Below are 23,820 nucleotides of genomic sequence, written 5' to 3'. Positions count from 1 at the left end.
CTCTTCAACTTTACATCCCTCTCCCATTCATTTCTCCACTTGTTGGTTTCCTAGCTCATGCTTTCATTTATTACTCATATTGAATATTCATGCTGCTTTCCAATATGTTTCCTGAATATTCTGGAGGCCTCAGTCTGCTTTGGGGAAGCATAGTTACTCATTTAGATTAAATCCTTGGGGGGGGGGACATTGTATATATAACAAAGATAAATGAAAAAAAGTCCCTTTAATAGAATGAGATTTCAAATACCAGCAAACACTTTGAAACATGCCCCCCAACATCAGTAGAGAAATGGGTTGCTACTAGCAAGCAGCTCTTCAGCACTATGGTAGTCCCAGAGCACATCGCCTCTGTGCTTGGCATCCCTTTCCCTCCCGAGGGTACTCAGGTATGCACTTTGGGAGGGGTAGTTCTGCACATTGGAACAGCAGACACCATTTTGCAAAGTAGGAATCATGTTTGCCCATACACCCCCAAACAAAAACCTTGAATTGTAATTTTTTTCTTGTCAAATACTCATGCTTATTCCAAGAGCCTGCCTTTACAATAATGGCAAAAGTAAAATATCCTGTTGTGTGACTTTTATTTATGATGGCTACTTTTTTTGTTTGGTGTGTTGTTGCTTTGGGCCAGGGTTTCTCTGTGTGGTTCTGGCTGCCCTGGAACTCACCAGGACCTTGAACTCAGAGGCCACCACCACCCAGCTTGTTTGATGTGTATGATATAGGGATACTATATTTATGTTTTAGTAAATAAAGCATGCCTGAAGATCAGAGGGTAAAACTAAGCCACTAGAGGTCAGGCAGTGGTGTCATACACTATTAATCCCAGGATTTGAGGGACAGAGGCCTCTCTGTGAGATCAAAGCTACCCTGGGCTATACAGGATCAATGCAGAAACAGATTTGGTAGTGGTATCTTATGCCTTTAATCCCAGTACTAGGGAGTCACACACTTTTAATCCCAGCACTAAAGGGGAATATAAGACAGGAGGAAACAAGGTTCAGTCTGCAGTCACTCAGCCTTGGCAGAGGTAAGACTTCTAATGGCTTGGCTGTTCTGCTTTTCTGGTCTTCTGGGTTTTTGTCATTTGTGCTACAATATTGCTCTCTAATCTTGTACTTAGTACAGAGGCATTTGTTAACTGTAAGTTAAAGTGAAACAGATTTTTCTTTCAACTCTAGTATTCCAATATCAACTGAAGCTCAACATTTATACTGTGACAGTTTAAGACACGGGCTTCACAGGATTCAGTTGAGTTCCCTGCTACCCACCCAAGCTTTGTTTCTGGAACTGAGGAAAATCCTCCCACTTGGGAGGATTATAATGAAGATCTGCACTTACATGTACACATTATGTGTACGGGTATGTCGTGTGGGTGCCTGTAAATGTTAGCAGTCACTGTGCTCTTACCAGTGACAAAGAAGGTTTTTGTTTGGTTGGTTTGGTTTTGTCTTGTTTGTGAGCTAGTTGGCTTGGTGGATAAGATCTCTTGGTGCGTACACATGAGGACTTGAGTTCAATCCCAGTCACCTACTGCAAAAATCTAGGTGTTGCTGCTTGCACACCTGTAACCCCAGTGCTGGGGAATGGGCAGAAACAGGAGGATTCGTGGGGCCTGCTGACTGTCAACCTTAGTCCAGATTCAATGAGAGAACCCATCTCAAGGGAATAAAGCGGAGGGTGACAGAGCGAGACACCCATATTCTCCTCTCACCGTGCACAAACACTGGCATCTACACTTTCAGGGCTGGAGAGATGGCTCAGAGGTTAAGAGCATTGCCTGCTCTTCCAAAGGTCCTGAGTTCAATTCCCAGCAACCACATGGTGGCTCACAGCCATCTGTAAAGAGGTCTGGTGCCCTCTTCTGGCCTGCAGGCATACACACAGACAGAATATTGTATACATAATAAATAAATAAACATTAAAAAAACTAAGTGATATACACTTTCAGCACATATGCACATCTGTACAACCCTCACACACAAAACACAAAGTGCTTTGCATATACATAATTGTCAAGTTACATAGAAGAGAAGGGTAGGTATTGAATTTGCTCTCAGTTTAAAAGTATATTTTCTAGTTAAGAATGAGATACATAACAAGGTCCAAGCAAAGATACATACTTGGCTTAGGTTTGTATTAAGGAGGAGGGGGGAGGAGTTGACACAGATGTGACCAAGATGCATTATAGCATGTACAAAGTTACCAAAGAACAAATACAAAGAAGGAAAAGAATTTAGAGCTGCCATGGTGTAGCTTGACATGCATTTATTCCTGAAGCTTGCTCTAGTTGTCACTTTACATGATGTGTGCCTTTTTACAAAACATCTTTCTTTGATACTGTTCTTCTTTAAAACATACCAAAATTTATCACGACATGGATTCTTGAGTAACGTGTTGATGAGCAGCAAGGATGACTGCCGAGAAAGCAGTTAGGTGATCCTATTGTTTTGTGAACATCATCAAATGTACTTACACTAAGGCGGCTGTGGTACCACTGGGAGACCCAGCTTTCCAAGACCCTGTCTCACACATGGTCTTTCTCAAGCAGCATAGGAGTAGCTAGATTCTCTATGGGTTATATTTTTTTGGATCTAATCATTTTATTTGGTGGTTTTCATTTCTGTTATTCATTTATTTATTAATTTTTCTTTTGTAGAGGATGTTGGATTTTTTTCCTCTTTTTCTTTACTTTCCTTTTATTTTGTGAAACCTCAAATTCCAGCTGTCTTTTAGTGAACAGGGAGCAAGACCATCTTTGGTATATACATATATATATGTTAAAAAAAACTTAATTTCACTCTAATTATAATTCTAAGGCCATTTTGTAGAATTTACATATCCTCTATTTTTTTTCTAGCATTATAAAATGTTGAACTTTTAAATGTAAAGATAGTTGTTCTAGGTTTCAGAAGGTTTATAACTTGGCCTAATGTCTGCTCATGGTTTCGTCATTTGGGGGTATTCCTCTTCCTCTCCTGAATTCTTGGCTATGTGGCCTATGAGTGTTCTTTACCCCAAATATTGTACCATTTCCAGATATATGTATGTTAGCTTTAGTGACCAAGATTGTGCTAAGGTAACATGCTAATAACTGCTTAGTTATTAGACCAAACAACCAATATTCATGAGCATATAAAAATGCATACAAGCTCATGCTCTGATAATTTTTAACTAATCAATAAGATATTTTAGTTAGTAGAGCTTGGACCTTGAAGAAAATTTGATCCAAAGTTATGAATCCAGTCCTGTTCATTAAGATCAACCAGTGTTTTGACTTTGTGCATGAGATTCAGTTGATGAGTACAGCAGACAGCATCCTGGTTCAACAGGAAAAAGTGGAGACATCGATGACTGATGTCTACCACTGGCCTGGTAAAGAATGCTGGTGTACATGTCACATAATTGCCGTCAGGGCTCTTCCTTGATTTGGATGCACCAACAAAAAAGAGCAACTGCATTTGAGGGGAACCCGTGGCAGACCCAGTGCATTTCTGGAAGCCACAGGGATGGTGTGCTTCCTAGCTGTGAGTGGTACAGACAAAGAACAGAAAGGAAGCGATGCCGAGCCAAGAGAACACAGCCATTCCAGTTCTCCACGTGCTCCTTGAGTTCAGACACCAAGTGACAGCACGGTTCCCATAGTCACTTCCGCCACTTTAATTGTCTGCGCACTGTGGCGGTAATGGACGGCAGGCTCTCCTTTAAACATAATAAATGGCTCGCCATTACTTTACTTTGCAGAATGTTCTTCTGCCCTGGGACACTATAATAACCTGCAAAAGCAAAGAAAAGGCCTACGGATTTATGAGATGTCTCCATTCCAACCATCTGGGAGAAATACAGCAAGATGCCGGTGTGGCCGTGTGCTTACCAGAGTCAATCTATCACTGCTCCTGCTATAAACCTTCTTCCCTCCTTCTTAAGACTATCACGGGGATTTGTCCGTGGCCTTCACAAAGACTGGCCAGAAATCAATTTTTTTTTCATGTAACTCTAGAAAAATCGTCCAGTTGACCTTCAATGTACTGGACCGAGGGGGAATTTTTCTAGGTAGGAGGGATTTTAAAATTCAGCGGCGATAAAAAAAAAAAAAAAAAAAAAAAAGGGGGCTAATGAGATATCGTCTCTGCCTGTGAAGCTGTCAAGGTCCTACTGGAGAGACGAGCAGTGAATAAATCGTCTCAGGGTCCTCTGAGAAGTGCAGTTGGCGAAACCTGGGGAAAGAATGGAACTCTGCTTGGTGAGGAAGTCAATGTTAGCTTAATTCACTTTGATTTCCCTTCCCCTAAGTTATATGAAGAATCCATATCCACAATAGCACTTTCTGAAGTCCCTGCGCCTTGTTTATGCACCGTCTTCTCCACTCAGGTTTCTCCTGCTGAGTGGGCACTAGATTCAGTTCTTGACACAGCCAGTACCTCACCCAATGCTGAGCGTGTGTTTAGTGCATAAGAAAAATTAGCGGAGCAGATGCAAGATTGATTATATTTCCAAAATTTCTTTTTAAAAGGTTTGTTTTTGAGAACTTCATACGGAAGTATCACATTATTCTCCTCCAGCTCCTCCTGTAACTGCATGTCCCAGGCTCGCCTCATACATGTGCTCTCTTGCCTTGCCTCTTGAGCATCTCTTCCCAGCAGGCACCACCAGACAACCACCTAACAGACAAATCGCCTAACACCAATACCAGGAAGCAAGACTTATTATTAGATAAACTTTAGAAAACCAAAGTATATTTATTCTTAGGATGAATCAGCTGGATTTGTACATTGAATCACACATCATGGTGTTCTCAATGTTCCAACTAAGACTAGAGCATCTACTATTTTGCAACCAGCCTCATGTTTTCTGAAATGGGGGGATGGAGTATTTAGAGATGGATAGTGAGGACAGCCAGCTTCCCATGTCCACTATGTGTCATCCCCAAAGGAATCAAAAATATTTGGGGTTGGGGTTGTCTCTGTGCAGAGTACATACAGCGTCCCATAAGCAGTTTGTCAGGGCAGCTACTGAACAGCACCGATGTTCTATTAGGTACTCATTTGCAAGTGAATTACAGTATAGGGGAAGATATAGGTAGGCGTTTGCAAAAACTCTGCCATCTTATGTAAGAGATGCAGATTTTCAGATCTGAGTATCCACAAGGGGCCTGGAAACAATCACTCACAGACACTGAGGGTGAATACTGACCAGTGGGCCCCTCACCCACCATCCATCTGTCTGCAGAGAAGCATCCTCATGTTGGATGCCAGCTCCTTCTGGAGGATGCTGGGGCAGCCATTCAGTGTCCTCTGTTCTGCAGCCTTGCCTTGGCCTCTTTGTGAAGCCAGACATTTTCTTTCCCACTCCATTTCCCCCGTGTTCGCGTCTAAGCAGACTGCTTTTAAAGTTTATTAAATCTCCCTTCCAGTGGGGCAGGCTGTCCCATTTCATTTGTCACTATTTAACAGTGAATTCAAAGCAGGCCGAGAGATTTAAAGTAGCACAGTTTCAGGTTTAACCCTCAAAATGAGACCAGAGACACTTCATTTACTCCTTAATGGTGACGGATCCCAGCGTCATGGGAGGCTGTTTTAGCTGCGCCCCACTGTGTTCTACTTCTCCTCCATTCACTCCACAAATGTTTATAAAATTAACAACAAGATGTCAGGAGCCTAAAGATGAATTGAGTGAAGCCCCAACCTTCAGCTGGGGAGACATACAAAAGGAGCGAGCAGCACCATGGCCATTATCTCCCTTTCCAGGCCTTGAGAAGGAAGTGAAGAAGGCAGCCGTGGATCTTGGATGTTCTGCCTGCAGCTCTAATGTAGAGAGGGGCATCGTGCATACAGTGTATTCCCCAGCCAAGGGGGGAAAATGACTTCTTCGTTGTTTCTAATCATCTTGTATTTTGAGCCCACAACTGTGTGCAAAGAGTAGCTGAGGAGATGATGGTGAGGCAGGACGAAAACGCCTCCTGAGCAAGCGTGAGATCCTGAATCCCCAACACCCATGGAAAAGAAGCTGGATGTAACAACCCTTTTGGATGGCTCCAAGGCTGGGGGTAGGGACAGACACAAGCGGATGCCTGGAAATAACTGGCCAGCCAGTCTAGCTAGTCTTCAATGCTGGGTTCAGGGAGAAACAGGTTTCATCAAATAACATGGAGAGAGACTGAGGGGAACACCTGACAGTGACCTCTGGTCTCCACGTGCATACACACACACACACACACACACACACACACACACATCAGGCAGCCCCCAGACCCCAGCCCCCAGCCCCCAGCAGCTCTCTTTCAGCAGACTTTCCAGCTGGGAGTGTGCTTTGTAAATTCTGAAAGCTTTGTGAAGACTATGCTTTGGCCCCATGCTGGCCGTGTGTGGATGAGAGTTGTGAGCAGGCATTAGAAGACCTAAATGTAGTGTGCTTACTAAAAATATTCTACCCTTTTACCCCAATCCCAGTAAAGAAAAATCTACAAGAACCCCCTACCCTCTCCGCACACACTCATAGGCTTTGATTGCTTTGCTTTACCTGTTAGTTTATTTAAAGCTGTGGTCTAAAAGGCACCCTCTAACGTGATTGGTACAGATCCCTCTTTGCCCAAGGCCGATTCTATCAGATGCTGGTGAAAACAGCTTTCTGTTGCCCACTGGGGCCGTCAATTAGCTAACCAGCAATTTTAGCCTGATTGCCCTGTTAATTTGGCTCCCTGTTTCAGTGGGGCAGAGAGCTTTGTCACACAGCTACTTGCTCCCTGCTCTCACTGGGCTCAAAGACAAGCTGCAACCAGAAGGCTGTGGTTCCCACCTCCCCTGTCCTGTGTCCTCTGTGGATGGGCTTCCTGCAGAGGCTGAGGGCGGGGAGGAGCTGTGCTTCCCTGTTTGCTGCTCTTCTGTGAACCTAGCGCTGATTGATTTTTGCATGAATCACTGGTTGAAAGGTTTACTATTTTTACCGGCCATAAAAATGCCTTAAACCTCAAATTAAAAGGCTTTCTCAGGAAGAGCGGAGCAGCTGTTAATGTTACCCACCTTGGTCTCAGAACTCTGTTTCACCAGCTGCGTGGCACTGCAGGGTCAGCCATTATATAATGAGCTATTTTGGGGGCTAACACCAAGGTCTTCTGAGATCTCTGTCCGGACAATGATTGTATGGGCAGGATGCTAGAAGCTGCCCTGCTTTAGAAGAAGCACAAAAGCAGAGTCAGGGGAAGAGCTGAATAGCTTCTTCCTTTCTCAGTGTAGACACCATCTGCTTTGTTCCCAGCGGACACTTGAAAAATCACCTTTAGACTCCCACGCTTGCCCTCCCTGAGCCCTGCCTGGACTCTGCCAGTCATAAGCTTTCCTGCTCAGGGTTAACAAACACACAGTGGCTGTCCTGCTCGAATCAAGAATTTGGGGGTGCAAACCCTAATTGCTGCCCAAGGAACTGTGGACTTCTTGGGAAAGTGTTGGCTGCCCTTATTTAAAACACCCTTGATTAAAATAGCCAGATGACTTCCACTTTATAGCTACCATTGAAAGAGGCATCACAGGAAAGAGGATATGATCCCACTGAAAGTGGCATCTGAGAAACCTGCCCAAAGAGGCTAGGAGCAGCCAGTTCCCTGGGTATAGCTGATTGCTCTTGGTACCTGACTGCCCTTGGCAAGAACACTGATGCCATCCACATTTTAGGGGACTGATAGGTAAGTAAGTCCTCAGATGGCATCCACAAGCCCCAGGAGACAGGCATGCTGAGGGCGGGAGTAGCCCTGCCAGCCTTCCCTGCCATGGCAGACCTCTTGCCTATCTCTTTGCATCCTCTTTTCTCAAGGCTGCCTTCCTCAGCCCCGGCTGGACACTGGCATCCTTGAAGGAACTGGAAAAATAGAACCCACTTCTGGGATACATTCTAGAAGCAAAGTTGAGGGCTGAGTCAGACAAAAATCACCCTAAACTCCAATTTTTTTTTTTTTTTTTGGTGAAAGTTAGAAACTCCTGACTTTAGAGGCTGATTTATTCTTTTGACCACATGATGAGCCTTTGAGACATAAATAAAAACAGTTGTTTTCCCCAGTTGCTACTGCAGGACTGGGCTGCACAGGTTCTGGAGGGTAGTAAGCCAAGGAGACAGTGTGCCGCAAACAGTACCACAATGGGGAAATGTAGGCATGGATCTCAGTTTGTGGAAGGAGGGCAGGCCTATCAGACATCTTTGTCTTTGAAGGCAGAACCTAAAAGAAGAGCAGATATTAAAAGGAAGTTCCCCATGGCAGGAGGAAAGAGAGCAGTCAGGAAAGCAAAAGAGTGAAAGTCAAGGTGCTGAGGGGTTCTTGGTGTGGTGATGTCATGGAGTTCAAGAGCAGGGCTCAAGGAAAACAGTGCGCTGTAGGGGATGGTGGAAAGTGTCTTAGTGTCTTTCTGTACGGTTCTGCAACCAAAGAGATTTAGGGCAGAAAGGTTTATTTTGGCTCCCGGAGCCAGGCTGCAGCCCATCAGACCCCAAAAGTCACAGGTACGCTAGGACAGGGGCACATTACACCCATATTCAGAAACAGAGAGCAACAGTGTCTGCATGCGCGTGCTCAGCTCGTTTTCTCCGCTCTTACACAGTCCAGAATATTCTGCCTAGGTGTTTAGTGCCACCCTCATGGATAGGTCATCCCACCTTAATTAATATAATCAAGATAATCCCCCAAAGACAGGCCCGAAAGGCCATCTCCCTGGTGATTCTAGACTTCCGTGCACTTGACAATCAACACTAACTATCACAGCCAGTAATATACATTAGTAATACCCCAGAGGCAGTGCTCAGTCACTCTAGTTTTTAGTCAGAGGATTGACCTGGCTTTGCATTTTGAAAGGCGGTGGCAGTTAAGAGGAGAGGCTGGGAAGGACAGAGTTGAAGCCCAAAGTCTACTGGACAAACCAGGACAGGTATGGGGGCAGTGGTCCTAGGAGGGGCAGGTACAAGCGATGTGATGTTAGCAGGAGGCAGAGTCAGCATCTCACCACACGACACTTGACAGTTTTGGTCCTAGAGCAAACGTCCAGCTTTAATGAACTTGGAGCTTCCTAAGCCCTAATAGTCCCATGTTTTGTGATCCTTGGTTCAGAATTCACCATAGAGGTTACTTGACAGTCGTGTGTACAGGTGTGTGGTCCCTAGAGAACAGGCCTCTGCTTGTGGATAAATGAGATCTCAGAACTCTAACTGAAAAATAGTAAAGCCATTGGGAAGATTTAGTCTCCAGAAAACTGTCCATTTTCTCAGCTCATGATGCTTAGCTCCTTGACAGAATGTGCCACCTACATCGATGCCAATTATTTATTAGACTGTGAAGTGATGAAAAGAGAGAAACGGGGACAAGGGCCTCACTGCCCACATCAAACCCAGACGGGCTTTTGGTTACAGATTAGACCGGTTTGCTCCTTCAGACAGATATGGTAAAGGCAGGGGTTTCCGAGCACCGTGAAGACCACACTGGAGAAACAGAGACACAGAGTGGTTAATGCTGCCAAAGGAAATCATATCCTTCGTGAGATGGAGAATATTTTTGCATTTATCAGTGGAGGAAATGTCTCTGATACATCTGCTGTAATTGCAGAGACAGTGAAATTGTGAGAGGCCCCCGTGACTTCAGAGCAGCCCTCTTTATCTATAGTAAGCCTGCACAGCCAGGCCTCATGCCAGAGGAATATGGTGCTCACGCCAAGACAGGATGGATAGCAGAAGAGTGAAAAAAAAAAAAAAAAACCAAAAAACCCAAAACCTTGAAAGCGCCGAAGATGAGAGTGGACACAGTGCTTAATGAAAATACCCCCGTGGAATCCGTCAGAACCAGTTCTGTGCAGCGCAGCCTGAACATAATCCTGAGCTGCCCTCTAAGTGCTGGGAATGCGTACAGTCATCATGTGAGTTGTGCGTGCCCGGAGGCTGGGAGGGAGATTAGATTTTCTAGGCAAGCTATCTTTCACATTTTAACAAAGAGGGAGCCTCATAATATACCGCCTTCAGTGTTCAGCAGCTCCTAAATCTGACCACAGATGATGCACTGCGTAGCTTTATGTCAACTTAACAGAAGCTGGAGTCACCGGGGAGGAGGGAACCACAACAGAGAAAATTCCTCTATAACACTGGGCTAAAGGCATGCCTGCAGCGCCTTTTCTTAGTGGCTGATGGGAGAGGACCCGGTCTAGTCCAGGTGGGGCTGGTACTCCTGAGTTCAATAAGAAAACAGGTTGAGCAAGTCAGGGAGAGCAAGCCAGTAAGCAGCACCCCTCCGTGGCCTCTGTATCAGTTCCTGCCTCCAGGTCCCTTCCCTGTGTGAGTTCCTGTCCTGACTTCATTCAGTGATGAACAGGGATGTAGAAGCCAGAAAAACCGTTCCCTCCTCAAGTTGCTTTGGTCATAGTGTGTTTCATCACAGCAGTGATAGCTAGGACAGATGATATCTGCGGAAGAGATAAGGAGACAGATTCAGAGAGGCTAAGCCCTTTTGCCCAGCCCAGCTTCTGCTGGTGGCGGTGGAGCCAGACTCTGCAGTGAACACTGGCTCTGAACCACTGCTTTTCCTCTCTTAGGACTGCTTAGCAAACTGCCAAGGAGACTACCGCACCTGCTTCTCCACCCCCAGCGGTGCTGCCTCTGCCTTCAAAGCTTCACTCATGCTGTTCCTCTCAGGCATGGCCTCCATTTACCAGCATGTCTCTCAGTCCATAGCTGAAGGCCTAGTGTCGTGTCCTTGTGCTGACCTCACTTGCCATCGGCTTGGTGTTCGTGGAATGAATGTGTGGGCCCTCGCTGTGCTGTGACATCACTCTGTCTCTTCCGGGAGGCCAGTGCAGACTGAGAGCTTATTTAGCACAAGGCTCCCCCTGTCCCTAGGCGCCTTGCCCTGAGAGGGTGCTTAAAAAATATTTGATGGGCAAAAAGAGTGACTGATGATGTAAGAAGGTTGTAGACAGAAAGACAAGGCCTAGGGATACTAGGTTAGAACACAGGGAGGCTCAGTAGATCTTGGAGTAGGACCCAGGAGCATATTTAAATGAACAGGAGTTAGACTGACTGACCCAAGGCCTGTCTGGTTCAGTGTTTTAAACAGTCTTCCAAGGAGCCGAAGCTTCTCTCCATGGGAAGTACAGATGTCTTATGGGAATCCCCCACTTTTATTCCGTAAGGCCTTACAGAGCACAGCATGTGCTCGGACAACTTCCCATACTCTACTACCTGCGTGCTGTAGACATGGCACGAATGCTGGACCAATGCCCACAGCAAGTGTAGATTCCAAGGGTGTGTTTCCTTTAGTGTCTGTGACAGTGTGGGCACCCTAGGTAAAATATCTCACCATTCATTTGCTGATACCTCTGCCGTATCATCTGAAGGTTTTTCAAATAACTCGCAAGCCGTGCCATGTTTTCCAAAGAAGACACAGTCAACAATGGTGACTGAAAATGTCCTACTTTAAGTTTTATACGTGACATGTTGAGAATTCACACCATTAATTATTAAAAACTGCAGAAGCTAGAGACTAATTTACAAAGGCCCAGAGAGGTGTTTGCTTGTTATTTGTCATCGTACAGAAAACAAACGGAAAGCTACCCGTGGCCTCTTCTTCTCTTGGCATAAAGAGGAAGAGTAGAACTCGCTAGGGCCAGCACAAAGCGAAAGTGGACTCCACCAGCTGCTGGTCTGAGCTTCCTACCCGCTGCTTTTCTCCCTCCTGGCTGCAGGGCTGCAGGTGCCAGTCAACCCGCCTCCTTTTAGGAAAAGTTCTATGCTTTTTTTTTTTTTTATCAAATTGAAAGGAGCATTTAAGGGGCTTTTCTGATAGATACTCTTCCACCCAGTGGGGACAGTAGTCTTGCACCAGGGCATTCATGATACTCTAAGCATCAGATATGACTAGGAGCATGTCCATGAGTATGGTAAGAGACCATTATTGTTTCCGAGCAAGAATTCAACAATGGCATATATTGGAAGTTGAATTTAAGAGTCATTTTCTTTCTTTGTATTTTAATTTTACTTAATGCATATGGGGGTTTTGCCTGCAAGTATGTTCATGTACCACTTGTATGGCTGGTGCCCACAGAATCCAAAGAACATTCGTTTCCTTAGAGCTGGGGTCACAGATGGTTGTGTGTCACCATGTGGGTGCTGGGAACCAAATCTAATCCCATGGAAGAGCAGCCATTGTTCTTAATCACCGAGCAATTAATTTCTCCAGCCTAACTATCTTCCTATTTTAAAGTAGTATCATCAACTCTCTTCATCTTCTCTCTTTCTCCTTCTGTCTGGGCTATCTCAGACCCACAGGATGGTATTCCTTTTAGACTTCCCTAGATATCTTTGGGGAGTCTTGTTGCAGGTGGCAAGAATCCCATTCATATCAACTTAAGAAAGTAGAATTTGATTCATGTACCGAAATACCAAAATGTAAAGAGAGGGTGTCGTTCTGGTTGAAGAAAGATAGCCACCATTGATCCCGCCCTCTCATTTCTGTCTTTGCCTGATTGTATCGAATTCTCTCCATCTCCCATCATCCTCTAAATTGAGGCTTTGACTGTATCTTGGGTTAAATTGGAACAGCCTGAACAAGGCTGCTGATTGGTCAGTTTGGACCACATGATCTAGGCAGCTATAATATGGAAATTGCCATCTCTTGGGATACCTCCTTAAATAACATGCAGGGGGCAAATCACCTCACTCTCTGAACTTCTCGTTTTTTATTTTTAAAGTAAGGGGGATGTAGCCAGCTCCATACTCTGAGTTTTGTTCTGGTCCTATTTAAAAATATCACTTCTTTATTTTAATCCTTGTACCTTTTTCTCTCTTGCACATCCAACCATCCACCAGAAGAGCAAATAACACGGGAAACTGTTACCCCACTGGCTGCACTCCAAGGCTCCGAAATGGAGAGAGGGTCACCTCTGGGAGCAAAGCACAATAATTCAGTCCTGACCAGATTTAGCCATTGATCATGCTTCATGGCATGAAATGTTTAGAATTTCAAAACTTGTCAAGCATCCCAAATTAACAATCTTGCCTGAGAAGAAAAGCAGACGCAGCTAAAGGTCATCTGGAACGTGTCCTATCTCATTATCCTTGGAGCACGAAGTGATGCTTAGATGGTTGGTTCTGATTTAGTTGTAGCCCAGGTTCAGAGCTGCTGATGTGTGGAGGTGTTCCGGGTCCGTTGTCTGAGTGTACACCAGCAGATCACCCCTTCTTCCTCTAAAGATGATATCCACAGTGTCTGGAATAAAATGTCTCTTCCTGCCAACACAGCCTCACTATCCATCCTTTTCATAATTCCTCCTTGATGATCTTGGGCCTTGTCCCTATCTCTCATTAGACTGTTAGTTCCCAGAAGGCAGAGTCTGTATCTGAGTGCTATTTTGGGTTCAACATCAAGTCTGTAGTATAGCCACCATGCTTGCTCCCTTGGGATGCTTCTAGATGTGTATGTCTCGCAAGTCATCAATTTTCCCTGTTCCTTTGTATGTACAGTACTCACGTCCTATTCTTTTCTATTGGAGGGAGGAATAAATGAGATGGTGCATAACAAAGTACTTAGCACCATATTCATCATAAAGTAGACACACATATTTAGTTTTTTTTAAATATTTTTTAAATTTCTAAACAGCTCTAAGGAAGGAAGGGTAGCCTCTGAAGTGGTAAAGTGTTTACAAACTTGAGACCAAATTTCAGCTCTTCTACATACCAAGCTTCTGTGATTGGTATGTGATTAATGTTAAACTCGTTTCTTAATGTTCTGCAGCTTAAGTGTCTTTGCAGAGTTGAAGTGCTGGTAATATTTGCTTGTAGATTTAAGTGGGTAAAGGAAGAGATGTGGCACACACCCGTATAAAATGTCTCTCAGGGCATCAGGGACTCGGCACGTACTCGGTATAAAGTAACATTTGTTCTCATGTGTAACGGAGGATGAAGGGCAGTGGTAAGATTACAAGCCCTTTGGATCTCTTTGGCTCCTCTGACCTTCTTTTTTTTTTTGCTTTATGTATTTTGTTGAAGATGAATCTGTGTTAATAGAGGCGACGGTTAATGGCCTCTTGTGAACTAGACCTGTCCAGAGGGATAAATTACCATGATCTTTTTTTTTCTTGAAGTTTCCAATGTTGTATGTCTGCTTTAATATAACGAACCCCCTGGCTAGTTGCTGACTCAAAGAGAAAGAGTACATGCCCACTTCCAATTGCATAACCTGTGTGAACACACTCAGGCCCTAACAACATGGGGAAGAGGTCTGGGAGGTGTGGGTAGCTATACACATCCATTTGCATCGGTGCCAACCAAACCTCACAGTTAATTGTATCACAACGGTTTTCTCCTGGAAGAAGCGATTAACATGCAGACTTCTAGCTGCGGTTTGGCCTTTGCTCCCTTCTGACTCTTGTGTCTGTACTGTTTATAGTGTTTTGTCAGTACTGTCACTTAACATGGAGAGCAAATAGGCACGCTCCCCTGCCTGTCTCTCTGACCCAGTCCGTTTTCTTCCATGTGGTTCCCACAGCGTAAGAGAAAATAGAACTTTACATAACGGAAGTCTGTCTTTTAGGAAAGCACACTCAAGACTTGGTCTAGAGGTCACACTGTGCACGGTGGGGGGGGGGAGTAAGGAGCTTTTGACATGGAGTCTTTTCTGAGATGGAAAGTTTAGCCTAGGAGTATAATGACCTTCCTCTCTTTGACAGGTAATGCAGGTGGTGAAGGAGCAGGTTATGAGAGCGCTGACAACCAAGCCTAGCTCCCTGGACCAGTTCAAGAGCAAACTGCAGAACCTGAGCTACACTGAAATCCTGAAAATCCGCCAGTCTGAGAGGATGAACCAGGAAGATTTCCAGTCTCGCCCGATTTTGTGAGTTACCCACCTCTGTCCTCCGTCACTGCTACTGACCCCTAGTGATCTCGTGATGTAACTGCAGGACTAGTGGCGAGCTCATTGAGTCAGCAAAAGACCTTCCAAAATGATAGCCTGTAAGGGAGGCCTTTTGGTAACTACCTGGAGTGGAACTTGTGGAGGGGGGGGGGGCGGCAGCTGTTTCAGATGATCCCTCGGGGATCTGTAGCTAAAATACACTTGTCTTCTTCCACATTTAGAATCTAAACAATGGTGTGTGTATAGGGGGTGTCTTCTGTTTTCTCGTATGAAACGGTATGTCACACCTTTGAGTTGCAAGTGTTATGCTATCCAGAGAGAGGTTCACCAATCATTAAAGCCTTGAGAATCCTGAGATAGCCTAAGTTCCAGTGAGAGCTGTAGAGGTGAGGGACAAGCCCACTGTACCCCTAGGAGATGGCCAGCGATTGGCCTCCAAGCATCCCCTGTCACCTTTATGACTGCAAACCAATGGGCTCCAGGTGGGGAAACAGCAGGGCCCCTTTACAGGGCTTTGCATTAAATGTCACTGGCAACCCTTTCAAAGCCTCACGCATCTGCATCCCTAAAATGCTCTGAATCTGGGAAACAAGAATTCCTTTGCTCGCATCATCTCTTCTGAGACCTGACCTGTTTTTCTCTGCTAAGAACCAGATTAGATTCATCGCTTTTATATTTTATAGAAAAGGACACAGGAGTAAGGTGGGAAGCAGGGAAGAGACTTGCCAGTTATTCATTCCTACTCTGTAATCAAAAGACCAGCAGTGACTTCTGGGATTTTGTATTCATTATGTACTACTATTTGTTCTCTCTCTCTCTCTCTCTCTCTCTCTCTCTCTCTCTCTCTCTCTCTCTCTCCTCTTTCTGTGTGTCTCTCTCTCTGTGTTTTTTGATTCCATATACATGATACTTTTTAATGGATGACAACTCACAAAGTATCCTTTATTCTAGTTCATTTCCTCACATCCTTGAGGTAGGCACACGTGTTAATCCCAAAGAGGTGGAAGTAGCCTAGGAAAGAACCTGGCCTTGAAACTACTTAACTCCCAGCTACTGCTTCGTCAGGCTGGCTCTGCATGTGCAATGCTGAAAGTAAGTTAAGCAGGTTAGAAAAGCCAGGTGGTGACACGGACGATTTGCTTCCAAACACCACTAGAAACTGCATTAAAGCTATAGACTTCGGTGGGCATGAAGTTCATCCGCAGGGGACAGAAAATGCTTCTAGGGGGCTTGGTTCACATCACTCTAAACCCTAAGACATGCCGTAATACGTCTAATACTGGCTCTTATAACAGACCCAGCTGAATTTTTTTTTTCTTTTTGATCCTCAGCCAGGAGATAGTCATAGTTAGAAATACCAAAACAGAGTCGTTGGAGTGACCAGCTAGCGCCTGGGAGATGCTGTTTCTTATCTGTGAGGAGGAAGTGTGGCGCCTCACCCTTTTTGGCCCTACCTTCACAAAATGCTGGATTTTAAGTCAGCAGTTCCAACAAATGTGCAAACAGAAGGACGCTTTATTATGCTTTTGACAATTCTTAACACCTAAATGGAAGATTGGAGAGTCGATTAAGTGAAGGCCAAGTGGTTCTAAATTGCTGCCACTCCAGCAAAGCAAGTGACTCTAAGTCAGTGCTTGGCCGTGACTGTCCCAGGGGAGAATGTCATTCTCAGCCCTGCCCAGGGTGGACGCTACCCTACTCTGCCTTTCTTTCTTTACTTGCAAGACTCTGCCACCGTGCTGGAGTTTCCTTTTCCTTTATTACAAGAAGCTCTCACCTTGATGTTTCTTGAGTGGGGAGACACAATGCCAGTAGAAAGACTATGCCCTGCACGGGCGTGACTTTGTTAACACTCTTGTCCAGGAGACTAGAAAGCACCAGGCCTCACGGGAACTTTTGGTATATATAACTGTGAAACCAAGACACGAGGAGGACCCTTAGGTTTAAACAAGGAGGTGACAGGTGACGGGCCAGCCTGTAGCCACACCCTCTGAAACCAGCAGGCAGGAAGCAGGATATGGTCTATCCACTGGGTATCTGCTTTGTCTGTTACTGTGATCTTCTAGACGGGAGCTCATTGTGGGAGTCGTTGAAGTGGAAGTGTTGCCAGCGTGACTCATGATAAGCAAAGTCACCCAAGAGGAGGATCATGCATGCTTATTCTTTTTGTTGTTGTTGTTGTTTTATTAGTTTAACAAATAATAGGCAATCACCCCCTGGTGGCTCAGCCCAAGGTGCTGAGAAGCATTAGGTGCCTCAGTATCCAATCTTAAAAAGTTGGGGGGTGGGGAGAACTCATCTCAGACTGCTCGGTATTCAGTTACAGGAAGCACATCTAGATTTTGAAAAAGACCCCGATACTGCATCTATTCAAGCTCAGTGGTTAGGACGCCCGAGTGGGAGAGCTAGAAGCCACTATTAAGGCTGCCTAGTTCAAACCTTTTACTCCACAAACACGGTCAGCAGCCTGGCTGCAGCTGAGCACGTGGCCTTCCACTGGCTTTCTAGCTTCTCCAGCTCCGTAGCACTCTCTCCCTCCCACGACCGCCTGCACATCACACATCACACAGTGGCAAACCTCAGCTGGCGCAAACTCCATCTGCTGCATTTGATAAAAATGGTGATGGATCCCAAGAAGGAAAAAGTTAGCACCACGTGAAGAAATGTTTGGGGAACAGCAGCCCTGGCTTACGTCCTGGTTCTGATGAACGATTTCAAAGAGGGCATGCTTTTGATTTGCCACTTGACAGAGAAGATAAGTTCCTCCTCGTTATTGGTACAGGCTAACAGAGATAAACAGCTTAAATAGTCCAGAAGTGGGTCATTTAGTTGGAAGAAGAGAAGAGACAACAGCAAAGCAGTAAAGCAGGCAGGGAAAATGTGCTGCAGCTGGAGTTCTGAGACCAGTTCTAATTTCAGTGCAGCCCTTTGCAGATGTGCCTTCTGCAGAAGTCGCATCGTCCCTTCTAAGCCTGCCTTTCCCTGCTCTGGGGAATGAAAACAGTGAAAGCCCTCACAACATTAAGCTGCTACAAGGGTCCAAAACAATAGCGTAGGAAACCGATCAGCGCATGCTCAGCTTATGATATGCACTGAATAAATGATTACTCTTATTACAAAACACAGAATGTAACGAGTTGTGCCTTTAGTAGTATACGAAATGGGAACCCTGGTGCTGGTGTATTTGTATACTTCCCACATTGTCTAAGAATGTACAAGAGAAATAAATGAAAAAGAAAATGTTTTCTTAAAGAGTGAGAAACAAAGCTGATGCATACATATTGCCAGCGGCAGCTTTCCTAAAGACCAGCCTGCCAGCCTACTGTTGCGCTCAAAGCCTATTCCAGTAGGTTTGTCTATATAGGTATACCATGTTCAGTGTTCAAACATCTGACAGATATTTATCAGTGTCTGATACAAGCTGGTCAGTGTTCTTTATGCTTACGATTCAGCAATGAATAGAACGTATATAGCCCTAACCCTTGTGGTGTTAAATCTTAGAGGGGGAAAATAGATGATATACATGCATGATTTTATATATATATATATATATATATATATATATATATGTATATATATATAATACATGTAAGGTGACAGAAAGTTAAGTGGTGATAGAATGTCTCCATAGGGCACGATAAAAGAAATGAAGTATATTTTTAGAGATGGTAAAACTAGATACCTTTAGTTATAATGATGACATATGAAGGAAGCTTGTATTAGGGATTCAGAGAGCATGTGTGTAGATATTTGGGTAAGGGGCACTCCAAGCAGGAAGGATTACTTGTGAAAGCATCCTGCGGTCACAGTAGATCTGAGTTTTCAGTTAACCATGAGGTACAGTGGCAGCATCAGAACACGTGAGGACAGCAGCAACAGGAAGTGACCCCAAGACGATATCTAGAACACAGGGCTTTGGTGGAAGCCATTCGGGGTTTGGTGGATGACTAGCATGGATTTCTGTGTTAGAAACACTCTAAGGAGGCACATTTGGAAGCAAGAAGGCCGGTTAGGGGGCTGTTTTAATGATTTAAGCAAGAGATAATAAGATTAGTTTTTGCTCTACATTAATTATATTTTGGCAAGAAGGAAAGATGATATTTCCTGGTGGATGGGCTGTTGTTGTACTTGTATAAAGAGAAGAATCATGGATGGGCTCCGGATGTGGGACCCAAACAACTAAAGGGCAGCGCTTTGGGGTGGAGTGATGTGGGCCAGGGTTCAGGAGTTCAGCACTAAATATGCCAGTCTGTGGGATGCCCAGGGAGGTGGCCAGGCAGGTGAGTTTGGAGGTCAGCAGGTGGGTCTAGGTTGGAAATACAAATTCGAGAGCTGTCAGAATGAAAATGGTAATGAAAGCCACGGGTCTGTTTATTTAAGGAACAGAAGTAGTCCAGGGAATGGGCCCTGATGTTCTCCAGAACTGAGACAGCAAAAGATCCGTGTCCATGAAAGTGCCATTGTCACTCAGTCTGAAGCGTCTGGAGGGCCCTCCTAGTTTAGAGGTTCTTGAGCAGTAGTTTCTGAACCAAATCTTCCCACTCCTGATTTCTGTAAATGAATTTTATTAAAATTAAGCCACATTCATTGAGGGTTTTTTGTCAGTCTAAAAGCCCACAAAGCCTAAAACATTTACTATCTGATGCTTTATAGAGAATATTTGCCAAACCAATGGGGAGTGGTGACTCAGCTGGGCAGACTCCAGGCTAAGAGTTGACTTCAGTCTAGAGGTTCTGAATGTCTTCTGTGTACTGCGCTGGCCTTGCTGAGCCTGGATTAGAATTGTTTTCCGGAGTAGGTACTAGACCAGCAGTCCTCAACCTGTGAGTTGCTACCCCTCTCACAGGGGTTGCCTAAGATCATCAGAAATATCAGCTATTTACAATTCATAACAGTTGTAAAATTACAGTTATGAAATAGCAATGAAAATAACTTTATGATTTTGGGTTATATCACAAGAGGAACTGTGGTAAGGGTCGCAGCATAAGAAGGTCGAGAACCAGTGTACTAGACTGAACTGCTTTGCACAAACTCATTTACCATCCCTCCTTTGAGCTTTCTCCTTCATTTACATGTCAGCCAGTGAACCCATGGCCCCAGCCTCAGTGACTACAAGTCAAATATTTCAGAGCGGGGTTACAGCTAGAGTCTTCTTATCTGTCATGCCTAAGAGGTCATGTCTCAGTCACAGAAACAGATTGTAAGGGTGTCTGGGCTTTCTTGGTGCCATGAATACATGGCAGCCAAGTCTAGTTGCAAGGAAACAGAAGTCAAAAAATAATGTTGAAGGGGCTTTTTAATTTCCCTTTGTCCAATCATGTTTGGAGTCTTCAGAATTTCATTAAGAAGGGAGACAGACTCTTGTATAAATCCTCGTGGGAAAAAAAAAGATTCACTTCTTTTAGTACATCTAATGGATTTGGTCAAGACATGTGTGATGATAAGAATATTCAAATTTCACCAAAACATCATGAAACATCCATTAGAATTTCTCGAAATTTCCTCTTCATGATTCTCATCTCTGCATTTTAATACCTTAAGCCTAACCTATCAAAACTATCCTCAAAATTGTTGAGTTCCAAACCTCTTCCTCCCTTCCTCTCCCCAGAGGATATCTCTCCTTCTTTGCCCGATTACCCAGACGTAGAAATCAGAAGCAATAATTTATTGCCGGGAGCAGCTGCCCATGCAGTGCTCAGCCTCTTCTCCATTTCAAGGTTCATCAAAGCTTGATTCGCTGAGTCTATTTTATAGAAGATGAGCACTGGTAGAGTTATAGTGATCTGAAATCCTGAGCTGAGACCTCAGATGCCTGTGCACAGAAGAAAGGCCTTGCAGATTCTGCATGCTGTGTTATTAGTGTGTGTAGCATTGCCGTATCGCACAGGCCCTCAAGGCCATCTCAGCCACAAATGTGCACAGTTATCCAGTGACCTCTCCTGTGGCTTTGACAGGATGTTCTGACAGAAGCAACTTAAGGGGAAAGGGGCTTCGTTTGCTCATGGTTCCAGGATAATGCATAGTGTGTCCGGAAAGTTACAGCAATGGAAGCTTGGCAGAGAATGAAGAGAGCTGGTGCAGAGCTCACGTTTTTTAATAGACAGTCTAGAATCTCACTCTAGGGGATGGTACCGGCCAGAGTAGGCAGGTCTGTCCACCTCAACTAACCTCAGACTATCTCCTGCAACTCTATCCAGTGATTGCATCAAATTGAAATTTAAGTTTGACTGTCCTATTAGTGCAGTACAAAAGCATCTTGTTAGATACCGAATCCTTTTTATGTTACTTTTTTCTTTTTTTAGAAAAAGTTTTCATTTAGTTATTTTCTATATAATTTGTTTTGCCTGCATGTGCGTATATGCATCATATTGCATACCTGCTGCCCACAGTGGCCAAAAGAGGGCGCCAGATTTCTGGAACTGGAATTATACAGAGTTGTGAGTCACCAGGTGGGTGCTGGGAACCAAACCTGGGTCCTCTGCGAGAGCAACAAGTGTTCACAACTACTGAGCCATCTGCCCTGCCCTACTCACTGATCTTTTTTAAAGACTCACTTTTCTTTTTGAGATAGGTTTTCCATGTATTTTTTGTTCACATTAGCATAAGATTGGAGTCTATACTCTAAACTTAACCTTCCTGAGGAATTTCCTCATCTGTAGGGTGGAAAAGTTGACCTTAATACTCATCCTCCAAATGTATTTTAGTCTGCGAGAAGTGAAATCAGGTGAGGTGTAATTACACAATGCACGATAGTCTTCTGGGTACTTGCCAATCACAAGTGCCTTGCCCACCTGCAAACCAGAACAGCTGAGAACAAGTGTCCTGTCCAGGGCCAGAGCAAGGGCGGACTCGAGATCAAAGCTGACCATTGAGCCTTAAGTGAGGTCATTGTGATCATTTGGAGTGTTTAGCTGGGCCAAAGACAGTGATTACCAAGGTAAATTCAGTCATGCCTCCCTGGCCAGCCAGTGTTTCTAGACTTCTGTTAGCCTTGTCTCCTTCAGGAGCCATAGCATTTTCTCAGGCAGAGTTCTAATCCCTTCCGCTTAGGAAACTGGGACTCAGCTGAGCAATGTGAAACAAGAGTCACAGACACAGCCTCAACTGGACTCAAGATTCCTGACTTCTGTTATAGACGGTACTCTCAACAGGTCTCTGAGGGCTCAGCTCTGCGGCTCTCCGTACAACTTTGACTAGAATATTCTGACTTTACTAGCCTCAGATGCCAGAATGCTAATAAAACTTCATAGTGGCGTAAAAGTTCCTTGAATGTTTAGAAAAACATTGCACTCTATCGTGGAGTCTTTGCAGCATGGTTCATCTGAAACTGAATGACAGCCTATTGGCCTGAGACGAGTTACAAATAATACTAATTTATCCCATCATTATCCCAGTCTCTGTGGGCTGGAATCTAGGGCAGTCTTATGGTTCTCATTTGTGAGCGATGGAATAGAAAATAAAAGGTGGTCCTTGCTCAGGATGTAGATAGGTATGGGATGTAGCAATTGCATGATCACCCAATATTCATACTTGGTCACATCCCAAAATTGATGTAGGCTTTTTTGCTCATTTTGTTTTGCTTTTTGCGACACGGGAGAAACTAAGGAATTTATTTCCTTGGAGTTTTGCCTAAGCTGTATCTGTGACTTTGTAAAAGAAGGGATTTCTCAGATGGCTTTGTTCTGGAGGGAAAAAAAAAATCACAAAAGTGGCTGTCACTTTTGTGGATAGTCTGTAAATGTCAGAGTCTCGGTAGTGTTGTTTCTCCGGGGAACCCTGGCCTAGATTTTTCCCAACACCACTTAGAAAAATCTCTAAATGATTGTCTAAAGTGCCAGTTGGTGAGGTCCTAGGGTGTTCCTGAAAGCAGGCACTCAGGCTCCCTGCCCATCAGCCCTCAGTGCTACCCACCGGGGACTGTTTCTCGAGGTGCGGTGTGGAATGTGATCTGTTTGTCCTCCAATAGGGAACTAAAGGAGAAGATCCAGCCAGAAATCTTAGAGCTGATCAAACAGCAGCGCCTGAACCGCCTCGTGGAAGGAACCTGCTTTAGGAAACTCAACGCTCGTCGGAGACAAGGTACAGTTTAGGAGCTCTCTACACCGGCTGAGACGATGGTAGCTTGCTTCTGGGTAATCAAAAGGCATGGTGTCATTTAAGGACAGCATTGTGCTTGAGATGAGATGGCAGTCTAGGTAAGACCATGTTTCCTGTGTAGGGAAAACCAAAGTGCAAAATGACCGAAAAAGCCGTGGATCCAAAAATCTGTTCTTTGCCATTTGGTGCTACAAGGCTACTTACTAGTGGTGGTGCTAACAATTGCTAAAACATGCTGTGACTCACGCATGCGCAAGCCTCTTCACTCAGTGTGGTACTTACATAGCCACGGGCCACATACCAGTCAACAGGGGACCACACATACAATGGTGGTCACTAGGAGCTTTGTGTTTAAATGCACTGTATGACAGTCACATGACAGAATCACCTAAGGATGTGTTTCTCAGAACCTAGCCCCGTTGTTGAAGCACACATAACTGGATAGATGCAATTCATCCTCAGAGTAGCCCTGTGAAAATCCGTAGTGTAATGGTGCACATTTGCACACAGCGAAACAGGGATCCTGCTGATTGAGTGACTTGTAAAGTTACAGAAGAGCTAGGGTTCATCCTCTAAAGCTTCAGGCCCTTTTTTCTAGTTTTTGTTTTTGAAGTGTCTGTTTTGTTTGTCCTTATTGTACTTGTGTCTACGTGATTTATGTCTGGGTGAAGGTATACAGACTCCAGGGTGCACAAATGGAGGTCTGAGGACGACTTTTGTGGGCCTTTTCTGCCTCTGTAAACTCGAGGAATTAAGCTCAAGTCATTAGGCCTGCACAAGAAGTGCCTTTACCCACCTTACCCACATCTTTCCTTTGCATGACGCTCTTGCACCATCAGGCAAACTGT

At 44.6% G+C, this 23,820-nt stretch overlaps 1 protein-coding gene across 3 annotated transcripts in view; it reads left to right on the top strand.

Annotated features, from left to right (window-relative positions):
• Elmo1 (engulfment and cell motility 1) overlaps window positions 1-23,820 on the top strand; it is a 513,908-nt gene that overhangs the window by 452,820 nt on the left and 37,268 nt on the right. For all 3 annotated transcript variants that reach the window (XM_050142466.1, XM_050142465.1, XM_050142467.1), the window contains exons 17-18: window positions 14,691-14,854; window positions 22,842-22,954. In XM_050142466.1, coding sequence (XP_049998423.1) covers window positions 14,691-14,854; window positions 22,842-22,954 — 277 coding nt within the window. The remainder of the gene's footprint in view (window positions 1-14,690; window positions 14,855-22,841; window positions 22,955-23,820) is intronic.

The sequence above is a fragment of the Alexandromys fortis genome, unplaced genomic scaffold, assembly GCF_014885135.2.
Source record: "Alexandromys fortis isolate MF-2015 unplaced genomic scaffold, M_Fortis_MF-2015_v1.1 scaffold_5, whole genome shotgun sequence".
In the NCBI taxonomy this organism is placed as follows: domain Eukaryota; kingdom Metazoa; phylum Chordata; class Mammalia; order Rodentia; family Cricetidae; genus Alexandromys; species Alexandromys fortis.
Note: the sequence above shows the minus strand (reverse complement) of the source record. Positions and strands in the feature narration are given on the sequence as shown.